Source organism: Siphateles boraxobius, unplaced genomic scaffold, assembly GCF_051911475.1.
Source record: "Siphateles boraxobius isolate OS27281-9 unplaced genomic scaffold, OSU_SipBor_1 8, whole genome shotgun sequence".
In the NCBI taxonomy this organism is placed as follows: domain Eukaryota; kingdom Metazoa; phylum Chordata; class Actinopteri; order Cypriniformes; family Leuciscidae; genus Siphateles; species Siphateles boraxobius.
Genome location: NW_027509208.1, coordinates 39650001 through 39668387, shown reverse-complemented (window position 1 = coordinate 39668387; position 18387 = coordinate 39650001). Strand labels below are relative to the sequence as shown.

General features: G+C 39.9%; 2 protein-coding genes and 2 long non-coding RNA genes across 5 annotated transcripts in view; 2 read left to right on the top strand and 2 right to left on the bottom strand.

Annotated features, from left to right (window-relative positions):
- cfap61 (cilia and flagella associated protein 61) overlaps positions 1-9969 on the top strand; it is a 29963-nt gene extending 19994 nt beyond the window's left edge. For both annotated transcript variants that reach the window (XM_077219467.1, XM_077219466.1), the window contains exons 18-26: positions 1373-1465; positions 2398-2566; positions 3491-3656; positions 5111-5403; positions 6278-6605; positions 6942-7024; positions 7299-7504; positions 9068-9164; positions 9600-9969. In XM_077219467.1, coding sequence (XP_077075582.1) covers positions 1373-1465; positions 2398-2566; positions 3491-3656; positions 5111-5403; positions 6278-6605; positions 6942-7024; positions 7299-7504; positions 9068-9164; positions 9600-9797 — 1633 coding nt within the window. In that variant the 3' untranslated portion in view covers positions 9798-9969. The remainder of the gene's footprint in view (positions 1-1372; positions 1466-2397; positions 2567-3490; positions 3657-5110; positions 5404-6277; positions 6606-6941; positions 7025-7298; positions 7505-9067; positions 9165-9599) is intronic.
- Positions 816-1466, bottom strand: LOC143728654 (uncharacterized). Its single transcript, XR_013199856.1, has 3 exons — positions 1328-1466; positions 1052-1110; positions 816-885 (listed from the first exon to the last, which is right to left on the bottom strand). It is a non-coding gene; the product is annotated as an uncharacterized LOC143728654 (long non-coding RNA).
- A 1342-nt stretch (positions 9970-11311) lies between the features above and the next one.
- Positions 11312-13747, top strand: insm1a (insulinoma-associated 1a). The gene has a single exon (XM_077219465.1). It carries the CDS (start codon positions 11432-11434, stop codon positions 12602-12604), a length of 1173 nt encoding a protein of 390 aa, XP_077075580.1. The 5' UTR covers positions 11312-11431; the 3' UTR covers positions 12605-13747.
- A 2125-nt stretch (positions 13748-15872) lies between these two features.
- LOC143729605 (uncharacterized) overlaps positions 15873-18387 on the bottom strand; it is a 5135-nt gene continuing 2620 nt past the window's right edge. Inside the window, exons 2-3 of the long non-coding RNA XR_013200026.1 lie at positions 17037-17140; positions 15873-16226 (exon numbers count right to left, since the gene is read on the bottom strand). This is a non-coding gene — a long non-coding RNA (uncharacterized LOC143729605). The remainder of the gene's footprint in view (positions 16227-17036; positions 17141-18387) is intronic.

Here is an 18387-nt window from a genome sequence, read left to right as displayed (position 1 = left end):
TAATTATTAACATTAAATTATTAAATAAAATAATGAACATTACTTTAAGGTTATTTTTAGCAATAAACATTAATTTAACATCAACGTACTGTATTTTTATTTATTATTAAGTGTATTTAGACATGTCCCAAATTAAATATTTTAATGTATACATGGTCTTAAACTCGATTTTAATGTTATTGTAGCAATAAACATTAATGAAGCATTAATTTAATTAATTAACGTTTATGGCTGAAATAAAAATCACAATGTATTTAGTGTATTTAGGCATGCCCCAAATTTTGTCTAAATATTTTAAATGGTATACATATTTAGATGCATATTTTTAAAATGTTAATGTTATTTTAGCACTAAGCATTAATTAAACAATTTAATAAAAACTATATTTTATTATGTTTAGGTGACCATTATTTGAACCCCATATAAAATAAATAGAAAATAAAATGCATAATAGAATGAATCCCTTTGTTAAAAATAAATAAATTGACTTCATTTAACTTTTAAACCCTACTTTGTACATTGCTCGAGGTGCTGTTATAAAATGGCCATTTCTCTGAAACATTTGCATATGAATGTTTGTGCAAAAAATTCATATGCAATATCCCCCCCCCCCGATATCTGAAGATGGCAGTAGCAGCTCTGTCTGTCTGCGCGGCTTAGAGCGCTAGAACGCAGACCTGCGGCTGTGTGTCCAGCATCTCCCGTCTGATCAATGGTGACGATCCGCAGGCCTCACACACTCCTCTTACACACGCTAGCCTGATTTCCTCTCCCGCCACTGATAGAGATCATGTCTTTCTTGCACATACAAAACAGGTCATTTACATGACAAGAGACCTTTTTACACTCCTGAGGGGATGGGAGGAGGGTGACGGGGGGAGACCTCTACACACAGGAAACAAAACAAGAGGGGGAAAAAGACAAAACAAAAGGAAAGGCTTTTACTGTGATGGTAGGAGAAGAAAGCGCTTTAATGCAGGCCAGCGCTGCGCTGGAAATGAAGGGATTTCAGCATCTGTCCGTCGAGTGTTTGCAGAATAACCTCACACACCCTGCATGCTTTTGTTCAGACGTCGTCACTGTCCTCTCTTCATTCAATGGTATTCATTTCTGGACAGAAAAAAAGAACAAAAAATTGGACAAAAATAGCCTCATTATCCTAAATGGACTAGATCTGTTCTACACAGGGTCTGTTCTTCAAAAGGGCACAAATTAAAACAAAATAGCCAGACTCGTTTTCTATACCTGAAAGAGTATGAGCATCAGTGTTACTCATTTATAGAATGTCAAAATGCAGAAAGTTGATAAAAAGATGTTCGATTCTCACTTGTCTACTGTAACACATTTTTCTCTCGTGCTTGTATTTGAGCAGTCCTCATCTTCGATTCAACAATCTCACTCTCATCTCCACTCACGGTCTTCCAGATCGCTGCTCTGATGATAACATGAGATTTCTGGCTACAAGGTGAGCGATGCATTACAAACGAGAGGCATTTAGACTCCAAGCGGCATATTTCCACTCCACTAGAGAGGGGGGAAAATGCGTTATTTCCATTCTATCATACAGACGTGAAGTGCTAAAGCATTAAAGCTGTTCTGGTCCCTCATTGAAGTCCAAACTTGAAACATTGACGTATATTTTAATACTGCAATCCAGAAAGTCAATTAATTATAAACATTAATAATAATTTCTTAGGAGACCAGTTTAGATGGCAGAATTGCAGAGCAAAAGACAAAAAAAGTAAAATTGAAAAATGAAAATTGGAAAATTGCAAAAATGTATACAATTTGTTGACAGATCAAAATGCAGAAAGTTTGAAAATGATGACTGCAAATGAGATTTATAGTTTTGGACTGCTTTCATGACACTTTTATACAGTGTAAAACATTTTTGAGTTTATGCCTAAAACAAGAAGAAAATCAGCCTTTTTGACCATTTATTTCAGAAAACAACACTTAAGACTAAGTCATTTGACTTCTTAAGTGTATCTTGACTAAAGAATGTTTAGAAATTTGTACTGGAAAACATTATCATCATTTTACTTTAAAAATGCTTTGGTCTCTCAGGAGATTCTGACCAAGAGGTCTTACCTTAAATTTGCCTGTTTTGAGAGTGCGGTTTCACTTCCTGGTGCTCCTGACGAAAAGCAGGAACTGAGCTCCAGCGAGCGGCTGTTTATCATCACTTCTGTTAGTGGTTCTGCATGACTGGCACATCTAATCCAATCAACTGATAAGACACACTGTATCAGAGCTCTGGAGGAAGAGCTTAGACATGAAACCTTGATTCTCAGCATCTCAATTATAGCGTGAAACAGTGAATGAGTCAGTTAGACGTCCTTCTGGCCGCTCTTGAAGACTGCTCTTTTCACGGATGCAGGATCTGTTCCTCTACAGTCACTGCTACAGCCATCAGGATCACGCCCAGCTGTCGTTGCGCTCCTGGGTCAGTGTGGTGACGGGTAAGATGAAGGCCATCGACCGCGAGGACAAACACGTGGAGCTGATGGTAAATGGTAGAGTGAACTATGACTATCTGATCCTCTGCACCGGCCTGCAGTATCAGGTCAGAGACGCACGACACAACATTAACAATTCAAATGAACCAAGATGTTGCTATGAATTATGAAATATGTATTATGTGCCAGCTCAGCTCAGCGTCTGCAAATGAATGCAATGCTAATTTGTTATCCATGCCGAGCACAATAATTAGTACATGAGAAGTCAGCTTGTGTGGATGCTGCTGTATTTGAATACATTTGCAGAGAGAAGCTGGACATATATAATAAATTAATTCTATTAAATTAATTGAAATACATTTGAAATCATTTAAATACAATAAATATTTATTTATTATTTATGTTTATATCTCTCTGACAGCGAGTTGACGCATACCCTCACTCACTCGTTTCATTTGCTTCAGATGAATATTATTGGTGTTACAGGGCTTGCAAATTTCAGCGTGGGATAGAGCATATTGCGCATACTTTTACTCATTCCCGCAGACTTTGTGCTCACACCCAAAGTGCGTGAACAAAGCTGCCTCTCAGTACTAAATTGAGTTCTTTTTCACTGCTTATTGCACTTCATCAGTCAAACACACAAAATAATGTCAAAATGGCGATCTTGGCGAGTATTCACGCAGACACAGTCATTGTTTTAAGTGAACAGATTGAGAAAGAAAACGCATATGTAAGAGTAGAGTGGATCCGTGTATATAGCAGGTATATAGCCTAATATACCTGCTGCCATATTATATTAAAAATATCTAAATGGCTGTTTTTCCCCTATGGTATCGATGTCACAAATTGTGGCCAGTGCAAATGCTGACCGGCTAGTAACTTTAGAAAACCACTATCCTCAGTGGCTGGTGAGCAAAAAAAAGTTCATGTCAAGCCCTGTATAGATGTGTGTATATATATATATATATATATATATATGAGATAAAGAGATTTTTTTATTTTCTTAATTTTTTCTAATGACACTTCAGATGCCCAGTATCGACGTCATTGACCAGACCACCAGCAGTCTGAACCCACATCGTCCCAGGCACAGATCCACTTGGCCCATTTCATCTAACCTCTTCACCCTCAACGACCAGCACGACTGCTCAAACCTCCACCAGTGGCTCATGGACAACTTCGTTGAACTGACAGGTGCATTTATTGCTAATTAAAAGATTTTATTAGCTGCTCTAGAGCCCAGTCTAGAACAGTGTGACATGCCAGACCTCTCTCATGCATAATCTGTTATTCTAAAGCTGCATCCAACTGTCAGAGCATAACAAGTAGCTAATTAGCGTGAGTGAAATCTAATCTCCTTCCATCCATTTACAGGGGAATATTAATATTAGCAGGGTGAGCTAAGAATTAATCTGCACGGGCCGAGATGAGCCACTGCTATCTGTCTGATTAAGCCTATTATATTTACTAATTACAGCCTCCTTTAATAATCCGGGAAGTAGCGCAATTATCAGTGAATGCTAATTATACCGTCTGCATATGAAAGATATCAATTTTAATGGCATGAGAATTTGTATTCGGGTCAACCGGAGAGGCATCGCTGGGTCTGGCTCCGAATGAGTTGTCAACAGAAATGAGCTGATAATAGTTTTGGCAGAAATCCTGTTTTGGTTGAAAACATCCCTGTGCTCAGAGGTTGAGTGTTGTGCAATGTGGCTGTGGTTCAGCACCATGGACAGGGCATTGAACACGCTGCATTCATTCACCACACAGATGATATGTAAATGACCACCATTACAACATCCTATTTAACATACTGGCATCAATTGATATGGCATTGCAGACAGAAGCTAAAGGACTGCATGTGTGAGAGATGTATAGAAGACAAAGCCACATTTATAAAACAGACAGTTCTGGCTCTCAAATGTGATTGGATGTGCCATGTTCAAAGCCACACACACACACACACACACACCTGTGACTGTTTTGATGCATATTCATATGCATATTTTGTATACATTCATGTTTTATTCTGATAATGGTAACAGCAATATAATGCTTTAAACACAGCCAAACTAATACTCGTGTATAAAATGATTTTACAAACCAATCATCTGTCATTATACAAGATCATGCATGTGTGCGCTCTGTGTCATTTTGTTATGTGAGCTCCGACTGATTAGTTTTCATACTTGAGGACACTAAAATTAACATCAAAGGCCTTCCTTCACAAAAGATCTCATTTAAATCAATCCAGCACTAAGAGGGTTTCTGACACTGTTTAGATGCAGCAGTGAAAGGACATCACTTCCTTCATCTTCTCTTCCTTCTTTCTTTCCTATCCTCAAACCTAATGGGACCTTCTCCAGGTTGCTAAGTGACCCTTCTCTGTTTCATAGCCACTGATATTATCTCTCCAAACGACCGTAATAAATTGCTTCCCCTTCCCCCTTGTGGAGGGTAAATGGCCTTAAGTTTATTTTACTGCTAAGTAAACCATCGTTCTATTGGATGCAATGTAACTTGATGAATTATCTGGATGTGGAGGAAGTCTTTTTACAATTATGTTGTCAAATCAGGCCACTTTCTTAAATGTGAGGTGTGTAAATAATGCAGCACCGAACGGAATTGCGCGTGTCTATCCGCAGGCGATGCTGTGGTTTATGGAAACACCATAGATGTGTTCACCTGTGTGGAGATGCTCATGCGCCTCGGTGTCAGCGGCCGCCGGATTCATGTAGTCCATCCTCCCAAAGACGACACATCTTCCTGTTTCCATGATGGCTCAGTGGATCACGCAGTGAAACTGGCTCTGGAAAAGGAGGAAGTCCAAGTTCATCATGACTGCCTGTTGAAGCAACTCAACGATGGACAACACACAGATCCTGTGACATCGGTGTCCTTCACCACTGATGGTCCGACCCTACGACTGGAGTGTGCGGTTAGGATCAGAAAAAACATTCGTAAACATCAGTTCACATGTATAAAGGAGTCGTATTACACATTTTGTTTTTATGATTAATTTAGCTGTGAGGTGCTTATAATGTTAGTAAAGGATTTGGTGCCAAAAAACAGTTTGGAGTTAGTAAGATTTTTTTTAAATGTTTTTAAAAGAAGGCTCTTCTGCTCACCAAAAAGTATTTATTTGATCAAAAATACAGTAAAAACAGTAATATTGTGACATATTATCACAATTTCAAGTGATTGTTTTCTTATTCGAATATATTGTAAAATGTCATTTATTCTAGGGATCTAAGCTGAATTTTCAGCATCATTACTCCAGTCTTCAGTGTCACATGATCCTTCAGAAATCATTCTAATATGATGATTTGCTGCACAAGAAACAATATTATTGATGTTGCTGCTTCATATTTCTGTGGATACCAGGATGAATAAAAAGTTATTAAAAACAGCGTTTATTTTAAATAGAAATATCTATCATTATAAATGTTTTTACTGTCAACATTTGATCAATTTAATGCATCCTTGATGAATAATAGTGAAAAATAAAAAATCTTACTGACCACAAACATGTACATATTTTAGTTTTAAGACTAAATGGATTTTTATTAAACATTTCCTTTATCTTCCTGGTGTGCCTTTAAAATATTCTATCACCCAAAAATGGACATTTTGATTTGAACAGAATGATTTTCATAGACCTTCAAAGTATGTTAAAAGATCAAGGACATTTGCGCTCTTCATGAAATGAGCCGTTGACATGCGTCCATCAAATCTTCGTTTAATGGTTCCATCATGATGTGGAAAACACTTTAAATGCTGCATGTTTGTCACTTGCATTCAATTTTTTACAGGTGTTCTTCAGCTTCTCTTGTAAAACTGTCGACTGCGACGCCTTCAAGGCCATCAATGATGCCTGTTTAGTGTTCGATGGCCGTTTGGTGGTAGATAACACCTTCCATACCAACGACCCCTCCATATACGCCGCTGGCCCTTTGACCAAATACTCCCGCCGTTACCATGCTGACCAATGGAGCGATTCCTGCTTTAATTCCAAGGAGGTGGGGCAGAGTTTGGCATCTGTTCTCCTGCCCTTATGTGACCCGACCCTGGAGCGTCCCGCCGACCCACCGTCTGATGAGGAGCAGCTCATTGCTCTCTACACTCAGGCCAAGATCCAAGGTCACTATCCTCCTTCTGAATTTCTGAATCACAAGCCCAGTTCATTCAAGCAGGAGTTTAAGACATGTGCTGTGCCCCCCCCCCCCCCCCCCATCCCCCCATCCCATCTAATTCTGACCGACACCACACTATTGACAGTTAATTTGCATAATCTAATCACAGGCTAAGTGATTATAGCATAATGGACCATCTGTTACACAGAAACACAGTGTCTGATTTGAGATAAACTGCTTTATAATCATATTTGTGGTGTTCCGGGGGAAAATGCTATTAATTTTGTGTTTGTAAAAACAAGAGTTATTAGGAATAACTTGTAAAAATACTCTGAATTCACAGGTGGAAGATTACCAGGCGGCTACAATTATGTCCATGTCGCAAAACCGACATCCAGAGGCCACGAAACTCCATCAGCTGAGAAAGTACGTTTAAATTCTGCAGGTCAAAATCAATTAGTTTGCATCATATCAGAGAACAATCCTAGTAGATTACCAGGGTGTGTTCACACTTGTAGTTCGGTTCTTTTGGTCCACACCAAAAAAGAAAATGATACATTTAGTCCTGGTTTACTAAGCATTCACAATGTCTTTTTTAACACCGAAGAATGTCCAGAGTTCGCTTTAATCGAACCAAACATGACAAGTGTCAACAGCCTAAGTGTTGCATAAACTTCCATCTTTATTATCTGTCCCGCAGGGTCGTGACATGGTGACAGGCTGCACTGAAACGGGGAACTACTTTCATCTGCATCTCAGCCAGCATGATGTGGTGGAGAGCATCACGTGTCTCTCGAAGAATGCACTTCCTGTCTCCAACCTCCTGTGTCTCTACAGGAAACACCAGCTGCTGCTAAATCACCTCTGCTCACGCTACCACGAGGGTTTGGTCCATGACATGTACAGGTCCAGTCTTGTCCATAAATCTTGTTACAAAAATTCATTTTTCTGTTACAGTCTCAATCAGGGCTGATCCTAAATTACAAGGCACAGCTTTCAAATCAAAGACTAATTTCAAATCTACAAATGAAGCAAAATTCTACAATGAAAATTCTACACTACAACATTCTTAAAATCCTTGAAAATGCCAATTTAACATTTAACAACTCACCTTATTCATGGTGGGAAAACGAGGAATCTAACAAGAAAGTCAAATTTCATCCTAAAAACAAAAGGGTACAATATTTTGTATGTGTGTGTGTGTGGTTTCCCCACTTTTTTTGTGGAGATATTTGACCTACACATGTTCTTGTTAGATTCACCTTAGAACCAGTTTTGATTGTTCATTTCAATACCGAAACAGCAAATCTAACAACTAATTCTCTTGAATTAATGCACAGGATTATTTATGACACTCCAACCCGTAATCATATCTGTCCTCATCTGGTCACACTTTATATGAAGATTCATTTCCAACAGTGTGACCTCTGCTCCTAAACTTTCCCACCTCTGACCCTTCACCACCGGAGCCTTTGTCCTGCATTAGTAATGAGTTTATGCAGGTGTGCAATCCGCTTCACCACACCACACCGGGAGACAATAGTTAAGCCACCCACCCACCCATCAGCGCTGATCACACTTATTAAAATGGGATTCTTCACCGGTCTTTTGTCGTTCCTGAATGTGGTCGGCGCTCAATGTCATTACGGAGAACGGACGATCTTAAAGACGATCATGAACATAATTTATCAACCCTGCTGCTATATGGAGGATATTAAATGAACATTGTGAACATCCAGGGTTAAAGCGACAGTTCACCCAAAACAGTTCTGTAATTATTTACTCACCCTCATGTCGTTCCACACCTGTCGGCTGTTTTCCTTGGAATGCAAAAGGAGGAATTATCTTTATGCAGCTCTTTTCTCATTTATACAGTGCCCATGTCTGTCAAGCTTTAAAAAGACAAAACACATTAAAAGCATCATTAAAACGCCATGTCTAGCAATAATGATAGACTTTCAATTTTTGAGTAAACAACACTATATTTTTAATGTTTTTGAACAGTCTCTTCTGCTCAGCAAGGCTGCATTTACAGCATTTAAAAATTGTGAAATATCATTACAATTTAAAATAACTATTTGCTATCTGAATATATATTTTAAAACATAATTTATTCCTGTGATAAAAGCTGAATTTTCAGCATCATTACTCCAGTCTTTAGGGTCACATGATCCTTCAGAAATCATTCTGATATGATGATTTGATGCTCAAGAAACATTTCTGATTATTATCAGTGTTGAAAACAGTTGTGCTGCTTCATATTTAATTTTTTGTATTAGTATTCTTTGATGAATAAAAAGTTTCATAGAACAGCATTTAATATTATTAACATTATAAATGTCTTTACTGTCACTTTAAATTTAATTCATCCTTGTTGAATGAAAAGTATTAATTTCTTTGAAATCAAAAAACACTGACCTCAAACTAGTCTTTAAATCCAAAAGTAACTTTTTTATGTCCTCTTTCCAGTTATTTTAAAGAGAACTGGTGCTTGGCCCTTTATCATGACCGCTTTGCTGACTTTGAACAGGAGGTGCGCCAAATCATGGATTCGGCCAAACTAGAGGTCGGTTTCCTTTACATCTATGTTATCTATGTTTAAAGCATTTACCCTCTTTCCAAAACATCTATTGATGTCAGATAAACACGGTAATGCAATTCCGCAACATGGTTGCACGTGTACAATGCATGCACCGATCATTTTAATGCAATGTATTTTATACATTTAGCTCTGGTGCGAAGAAATGCAACCAGTTTGGATGTTAAAAATAAAACAAACTACAGAATAACAAATAACCTAACATCTTGCAAAAATTTGGGTCTTGAATGTGGAAATAAACCTGGGGGGGCGGTGGGGGGGGGGGGCTACACAGGTTCTTCTATGGGTGCATAAAGCGTGATTATAAAATAAAAAGAAAGAACATCTCACTTTTTTTTTAAGAAGGAACACAAGATTTCCCCATTTCAAAAACAAGACTTGTATTGTGTTTTGTCCTGACAGGGTGAGAGTGGGTCAGTGTCCATTCAAGAGGCTCTTCAGAAGATAGTGGAGGATAAAGCAGAGTCCGATCAACTGACGGGTCTCAGCGAGGTGTTTCAGAGAAGCGAGGCTTATTCTGCTCTGAGAAAGAGTGTTCTGGATTATCTGAGGTACAACAGATACCATCTGACTATGTACGCCCGGCCGGGACTGCTCTAATCAATATCCATTTTACATTTAGGAGCATTTATTCAGTACTTTATCTTTTGTTTCTTTATTTCTTTACATTTGCTGCACCATATGTTTGTGGGGGTGGAGAAGCACATTGTGGGGGGTTGGAGTCAAAGAACTTGAGCAAATAAATAAAGCTTCTGGTTTTGTCAAATGCAAATATTTGGTGTGTACTGAGTGACAATTCATTAAAAAATAACTGACTTTGCTGGTTTGAATACTCGGTGTATGTGCTATCTAGTAGCCTATTGGGTTGTATATTAAGTGTAGATCTGAAGGCAGCAGAGATAAGAGCAGCAGAATGAGAGTGCAGCAGCAGCTGTATGATAATGAATGTGGGCCAGAAAATCACAGGCGCATGATCCAACAGTCCACCGTCACATAGCTCATGTATGGGTAGTAATGCAACCACATCAGATGTTAAAATAAAATTAACCATTTCACATGCAACAACTATTTCAAATGCAACAAATGTGTTTTTCTAAAAGCTGGGTCTTGAATGTTGAAATGAATGATTTTAAAAGGCGATAAAAAAAACGACACAGTTTCTCTAAAATGCAAATCATGTGAAATAGTCACATAAAATAAAAGGTTTGCACATCAGATATCAGGTGCAAGTTCAACAAATCTGCTTGTTTAAGTTAGGCAAGTAAACCATCTGGCCCCAAAAAAGATCTTGTATGTGAATTTGAAAAAAGGCAATATGTTGCTCTAAAAACGCTCACAACAAGTTATGAAATCACATACAATACATATGTGCGAGTCTGGACCAACAATAACGCCGGAGATTCCGCGAAATTCCGCTATTACGAGACCGTTGCATTGGAATGACATCATCACATGCACGAGCACAATGATGATGATACTGATGATGATGGCACGGGTGAGTTTGAGACAGGAATGAGTCCGTTTGAACAGAAGGATGATGTGCGTCTGTCCCGGCAGCTCGCGCAAGCGTGTCTTTTGTGATGCAAACGAGAGGAGCCTCTTTTATGAATTATGTATGCGCGCAAAGAGTGATTAATACGTCTCGCATTCAACTGTCGCACATGTCCTAAGCCTGCAGGCGTCTGATTTATACATTTAATTATTTTCGAGACAAATTACGCATGCACCTTGCAGCCCTTTCGCCGCACAAACTGATTTCAAGACATTTGTGTTAAAACCGCGCTGCTTTGCAAGCGCGAGTATAGGCCTATTAAAAATTGAACATTGCAAGACTTCTTTGTTGTAATTTCCCCCGTTTTAATTTGAAATTCTGATGCTCTAAGAGTGAAGGAGCCCCTAAAGGATGCTGACAAAGGCAGGGCACGTGCGCATTGACGGGACGCATCAAAGCGTGAAAAGAGGAGGAACCAGCGTGTGCCTAAAGCATCCTAATATAATAAACCTCAGGTACATCTGCCCGAGCAATCTGCAGACCCTCCCATCTCTGAAATCCATAGGGATTCTAGCTCCATCTGATTGGACGAGACAGCGAGGGGCGAGAACAATGTCATCATTCCTGCTTAAAAAGACTGCTGCTATGCCTCCGTGATGGAAAGATCACCGCACGCGTCCAAATATAGTACCAGGTGTGCCTCTGATTTCAACCCGTCTGAAGTGCCTTTCAGCTGGCGAAGATGCCCAGAGGATTTTTAGTCAAAAGAAATAAGAAAGCGACACCTGTTTCCTACCGCGTCCGCTCGGATGAGGATGAGCAGGGCGCGTTTCCAGCCGCGCAGCAGGACGCGCTGTGCGCGCGCCGTCCGGCATCACCGGTGCAGTTCGGGAACCCCGAGACAGTCTACCGATCCATGTACAGCCCGACCCGACCCGTGAGCAGAGAGCACGAGAGGGCTTGTTTGGAAAGGCGCTTCAATCTCGGCTCGCCTATTTCAGCGGAGTCCTTCCCGGCGGCGCCCAACAGCTCCGATCTCGCGCCGTTCGCGCCCGTGGATCTTAAAATCGGCACCAGCAACAGCAACCGAACCGGCACCACAACAACCACGAAAAGACCCGCACCAGACACAGAGCGCAAAGGCAAAGCCGCGTCCAAGAAAGCCAAAGCTATGCGGAAACTGCAGTTTGAGGACGAGATGACCACTTCTCCAGTGCTGGGCTTGAAGATTAAAGAAGGTCCACTGGAGCAGAAGCCCAGATCTCAGTGCGCAGGAGGAGACAAGCCGCTCGGAGAGTTCGTCTGTCAGCTGTGTAGAGAGGCGTACGCTGATCCCTTCTCTCTGGCCCAACACAAGTGCTCCAGGATCGTCCGGATCGAGTACAGATGCCCCGAATGCGACAAGCTCTTCAGCTGCCCGGCGAACCTGGCCTCGCACCGGCGGTGGCACAAACCCAAACCGGGGAACCCGGAAAGCAATAAGACGCCAGCGCCTGAAAAAGAGCACGAGACCTCCAGCGACAGGGACACTCCTAGTCCTGGGCTTTCCGAGTCTGGATCGGAAGACGGTCTGTATGATTGCCCGCACTGTGGGAAGAAGTTCAAACGTCAAGCGTACCTGAAAAAGCACGTGACGGCGCTTCACGAAGTGTGTGATAAACCCCAAAGCCAAGCGCCTCTGAATCTCAGCGCGTCCGAGTGCCACCTGTGCCCGGTGTGCGGGGAAAACTTCCCGAGCAGAATGAGCCAGGAGAGGCACATCCGTCTGCAGCACTCGGCGCAGGTGTACCCGTGCAAATACTGTCCCGCCATGTTTTACAGCTCACCGGGACTTACGAGACACATCAACAAATGCCACCCGTCGGAGAACAGGCAGGTCATCCTGCTGCAGATGCCGGTGCGTCCAGCCTGCTGAAGCTGTGCCTTAAACCAGTGCTTCCCAGCCCCAGAACAGTGCACATTTAGAATCTGACACAACTGTTTGATTATAGGAGGAAGAAGACGTCCAGAACGGGTCGGGAAGCACTGCCTTAACCCACAGAATCCACATGGATGAGCACCTGAGTGCCAATCCTGCTGTTTTCAAATCTACACTCTTGAAAACAAAGGTTCCAAAGGGAGGTTTTCGCAGCAACCACCATTTTTGGTTCCACAAAAAAAAGGAACCTGTTTTTTTTCCTAGTGTGAAGAACATTTGAAAGTTCTTCATGGAACCTTGATTTTGAACAGTGTAAGGTAGTTTATCTGGAGGTACAACAGGTTAGACTGTTTGTTTATTTTTCTAGGATCTCCGCACAAGTGCTTTTAGCTTTTAGACCTAAGAATCCTAGAACATGCCTTGAATTCACAGGCTGTAAATACGTTTCCATCGTTTCTAGCTTTAATAGAGCTTGTGAATCTGTGGACTTTTGACTGTAGCTTTCCAAACAACCTGACAAGGGTTTCTCCCTTTAGTGTAGCCAGAAATGCCTTGAGTTAGATCTCGACACGCTGTAAAACTGCCTTAATCATGTAAATGTTGGAGTGATTGCAGTTGCTGATAATAATTTTTATATTGTTATTATTATTATTATTGTGTGTGTGTAAATGTTTGTGATTATTTATCTTATCATTATTATTTATTTATTTCAAATGTTTTATTTAAATTATTTGCTCGCCTAATTCATTTGTGATTGATTTTAAATTTGTCTCGACAGCCAAATGTTTCATTTATTGATCTAAAGATCGACCTTCGTCTGCTGAAAGTCTGAAATTCACTTTGCATTAGATACAATCGTTTATTAATTTATTTGTTGCGTTTTTCATGTTCGGCGCTTTGTGTGTTTCTGCAGTTGCTATTTGTCCAAAAATGCTTAAAATAATAATGACAATAATAAACAGTCCAAAAAGTCAAAATGGGATCCACTTTTGATGTGACATTCCAGCAATCGTGCGAGTTGTCATGTGGAAACCCAGACACTGTGAACACAGAGAAATACATCATCATCTTATCAAATGAAATGTGTCCGACTGGATTCTGTACCAAGATCTGCACTTAATAAAACACATCAACCTAAAACAGTCTGTGTGTCCGTGATTAATCACAACTGAGTATTAACCATCATCAGCAATGAACCGCATCATATCTGTTGAAAACAGTTTTTTTTTTATCTAATTCCAGTAGAATGTGTGACATCATATGGAGAACAAATGGAATATTTGTACTTTTTAAATGGCCAGTTAAAAAGCTAAAATGTGATTAAAATGGTCAGATGTTTTACTTCAAATACAATGTAAGTGTGTACAGAAACTTTAAAGGACTTTTCCACTGATAAAGGGCAGGAAATCGTTATATTAAAGATGTTTTTGATGCAATTCTTCATCTAAAACTATTTGAAACAATTTTCTAATTCCTATAGAATTCGTGACATCATACGGAGACTAAATGGTACTTTATAATACTTTAAAAAGCTAAAGGGTGAATGAAAATGGTGAAAAACTCGATGGTGAGCAGGTACTGTATTTCTATGTTAATTGTAAACTATCCAAACAATACTAGCAGATATTTTTATCAGAAAAATTGAAATTGAATAATTAAAATGATACACTTCTAACTATTTGAATTAATGAATGATCAGTTATGATCAGTTAACATAATGCACAGTAATAATGTTAATGTACTAATGAAAGTTAATAAATGGGGATGCAGTGAAAATATTAGAATAATTTATACTGGGAGTCACTGGGTTGGTTGGAAGAAGGGAAATTATGGTTGAAATTCTTGGGAAATACTGTAATAAAAACAGAAAATAGCCTTGCTTGGTGTCGGCATGCAGGGGACTTTCTGAAGAGAGACACCATCTTCACCATAGACACCAAATCCCACAATGCAGCACCTCAGACACACTGCTGTTATGCAGACGCCTCCCGGAGGTCATGAGCTCTTCACACACACACACACACACACACTCACGGCCACAGACCACCTCACTTCACAGCTGAGAAAAAGAGCCTTACAGATTTGACAGAAATTCATACAAAAATAACGTTATATGAGAGCCCGGGGCTAGTTGTCACACTTTGTGTTCCAATGAATGACTTTTCCACTGTTAGGGGCAGGATATGGTTATTGATCACACGTTGAGCCTTATACCGGGGCAAGTTGTCACAACAGGAACATGCTGTTAATTGACACAGATCGGAGAAGAATTTGCTTGTTTGAAAAACGAAATGCTATCTAGAGTGTGAAACAAATCTCTGTGTGTTTAAATGTGCTGCCTTTATTTAATAGCCTTTCAATAAAATGTAAACCGTAAAACAAACATTTAAACAGTAAAACAATGAAGTGCAAAACCCAATTTTAATAATAAAAAAAAGTATTATTTTTTTTATCAAACCACTGTTTTGGTAGACCAAAATTTGTGATTAATAAACTGTATAAAATGTACACATGTAACACACAAGTGACAACTTGGCCCGGCCTGATATTTATGATAAATGTTCTCATCTACTATTCAACCAAAAATCTATTATATAGTAGGCCTATATCTCGTTTACATTTACATCTTGTGTAAAACCTGGTAAGTGAAAACAGCAAAAAAGCTGATAAGGATATTTAAATAAATAAAAACATTGTAAAATAAGTATTATCTTTACAAATAAATATTATTGTTCCACGTATAATTTTACATTGCATTGTCTATATTACATATTATTTATATATATATATATATATATATATATATATATATATAGAATATATAATCAGCACAAAAAAATGTATACAAAAGTTGAGTACAAATATTCCATGCAGTCTCTTAAGTAGCATGATCTCATAAAAAAAACTCACATTAATTACTTGCACAAGAATTAGAAAAATGCTGTAAAAATTACTTTTAATTAAATATATCACATCACTGCTTGAAATTTCACATGCAATACTCGTCTTCAGTATTAATTAATGTTTGCATGCATTCCATCAGTGTATTTTATTACAGAATGCAACCCTCTGCGACCCTGTAATCACAAACTCACAAACGCGCATGTATGCGCATGCACACACACACACACACACACACACACACACAGACACAGACACAGCACAGACCACGAGCACCACTCCCTGTGTGAGTGACAGGTGGAGAGCAGCTGCAGAGCGGCCGGGCGCAGATAACAGCAGATAAAGCCTTTTCACACACACACACACACACACACACACACACACACACACACACACACACACACACACACACACACACACACACACACACTGAGGCCAACATTTACAAACCAGAACAAAACAAGGTAAAGGCATCTGAAGATACAGCAAACAACAAGCTGGTATGATTTACAGCTGAAACCGATCACGCACACACACACACACACACACACACCGGCAGTGATCCATCAGTGTTAGTTCAGCATCATTGAGAGGGCTGGATGTTGACTTTACTTGCCTCTCTGAATGACTGGCCTGTAGTGTGTGTCCTAATGATTTAACTGGACACATTTCAGCTGGTATCCATCATCTGAGGTCGGATCCAGGGAGCTGGTGCATGCTGGGAGAAAGAATGAAACTGATTAATTGCACTTCCTTCACTAACAATAAAATACCAACAACTACCATGGTAGTACCATCTTTCTTTTTCTGTTTGGATGTGTCCCATAGTTCTGATAGTGTTTTGAACATGTTACAGTGGTGCCATCATGGGTTTTTTTGGACATGTAGCATGCCGGTACTATTTTTGTTTTTTATTGGACATGGAGTCTATGGTAATATGAATATGGTACCAAAAAATAGTTTCCACAAAACTATTAAGCAGCACAACGTTTTTCAATTCAATAGTGATTATAATAATAATAATAAAATGAGCATCAAATCATCATATTATTCTGATTTCTGAAGGATCATGTGACACTGAAGACTGGAGTAATGATGCTGAAAATTCAGCTTTGATCACAGGAATAAATTGCATTTTAAAATATATAACAATAGAAAACAACTATTTAGATTGTAATATTATTTGACAATATTACTGTATACGTGATCAAATAAAAGCAGCCTTGGTGAGCAGAAGAGACTTCTTTCAAAAAAACAGTAACAAGAGCAAATAGCTTTCCACATTCACTTTACAACTCTATACTGTTATTGAGTGTCAAGAAATATCTCATTCCGGTGTATTTTTTATTCCCACAAGTACAAAAGTGATACGACAATGAAACATAACTGATATCACCAATTAGCATCCTCGGCTATGAAAGCGCATTAAAATGCATGCGTTTGTGATTGGTGTGTCATTATGAAAAGAAATCTGTCTGTTCATCTGAGCCGGCGTCGTGTGTGTAAGCGTGTCTTGTGGAGGTCACACCTGCCTGCTGCAGGTCACACTCGTCTGTTTGTCCTCCCTCTCTCCTCCTCAGAAGTAAACACTGGTTGAGCGTGTGGTCTGGTGCGTGGCAGCTCTTATCTGGCCTGCGCTCAGACAAAGACGCAGAGAGGAAAGTAAACACTTGCACTTTCAGGCTCACAGTAAAGCACACAAACCTCAAGGCATTTTCCAGTATGGCAGGTGTTGCTGTCATGAACTAACACACACACACACACACACACACACACAAAGGCAACAAAAACTTACAGTAGGGTGAAAATACACAGCATGGTGTGGCTGTGAACGAGAATGAAGGCTTTTTTAGGCATGTATTTAAACTTTCCATCCGATTCAACATGCGGACGGATGGAAGGACGGACGGAAAGATGGATGGATGGATGAACAGATAGACAGATGGATGGAAGAACGGATAGCTAGAAAGGGAAGGACGGACGGATGAATGGACGGACAGACGGAAGGAAATTAGGACGGACGGAAAGATGGATGGATGGATGGATGTACAGAAAGACAGATGGATGGATGAACTGATAGCTAGAAAGACATGGATGGATGAATGAATGGATGGATGGATGGACGGACGGACGGACGGACGGATGGATAAGCTAGAAAGAGGATGGATGGATGGATGGATGGAGGGACAGACGGTATGACGGACGGAAAGATGGATGGATGAACAGATAGACAGATAGATGGATGAACTGATAGCTGGAAAGACATGGATGGATGAATGAATGGATGGATGGATGGACGGACGGATGGATGGATGGATAAGCTAGAAAGAAGATGGATGGATGGATGGATGGATGGATGGATGGATGGATGGATAAGCTAGAAAGAAGATGGATGGATGGATGGATGGATGAACAGATAGACGGATGAACTGATAGCAAGAAAGACATGGATGGATGAATGAATGGATGGATGGATGGACGAGCTAGAAAGAAGATGGATGGATGGATGAATGGAGGGACAGATAGACAGAAGGACGGACGGAAAGATGGATGGATGAACAGATAGACAGACAGATGGATGAACTGATAGCTAGAAAGAGGATGGATGGATTGATGGATAACTAGAAAGAGGATGGATGGATGGATGGATGGATGAATGGATGGACAGACGGAAGGACAGACGGAAAGATGGATGGATGGATGAACAGATAGATAGATGGATGGATGAACTGATAGCTAGAAAGACATGGATGGATAAATGGATATCTAGAAAAAGGATGGATGGATGTATGGATGTATGGATAGCTAGAAAGAGGATGGATGGATGAACGGAGAGCTAGAAAGAGGATGATGGATGGATGAACAGATAGCTAGAAAGA

Excerpts from the sequence above, each read along its gene's own strand:
- insm1a (XM_077219465.1), top strand. The coding sequence starts at position 11,432 with ATGCCCAGAGGATTTTTAGTCAAAAGAAATAAGAAAGCGACACCTGTT.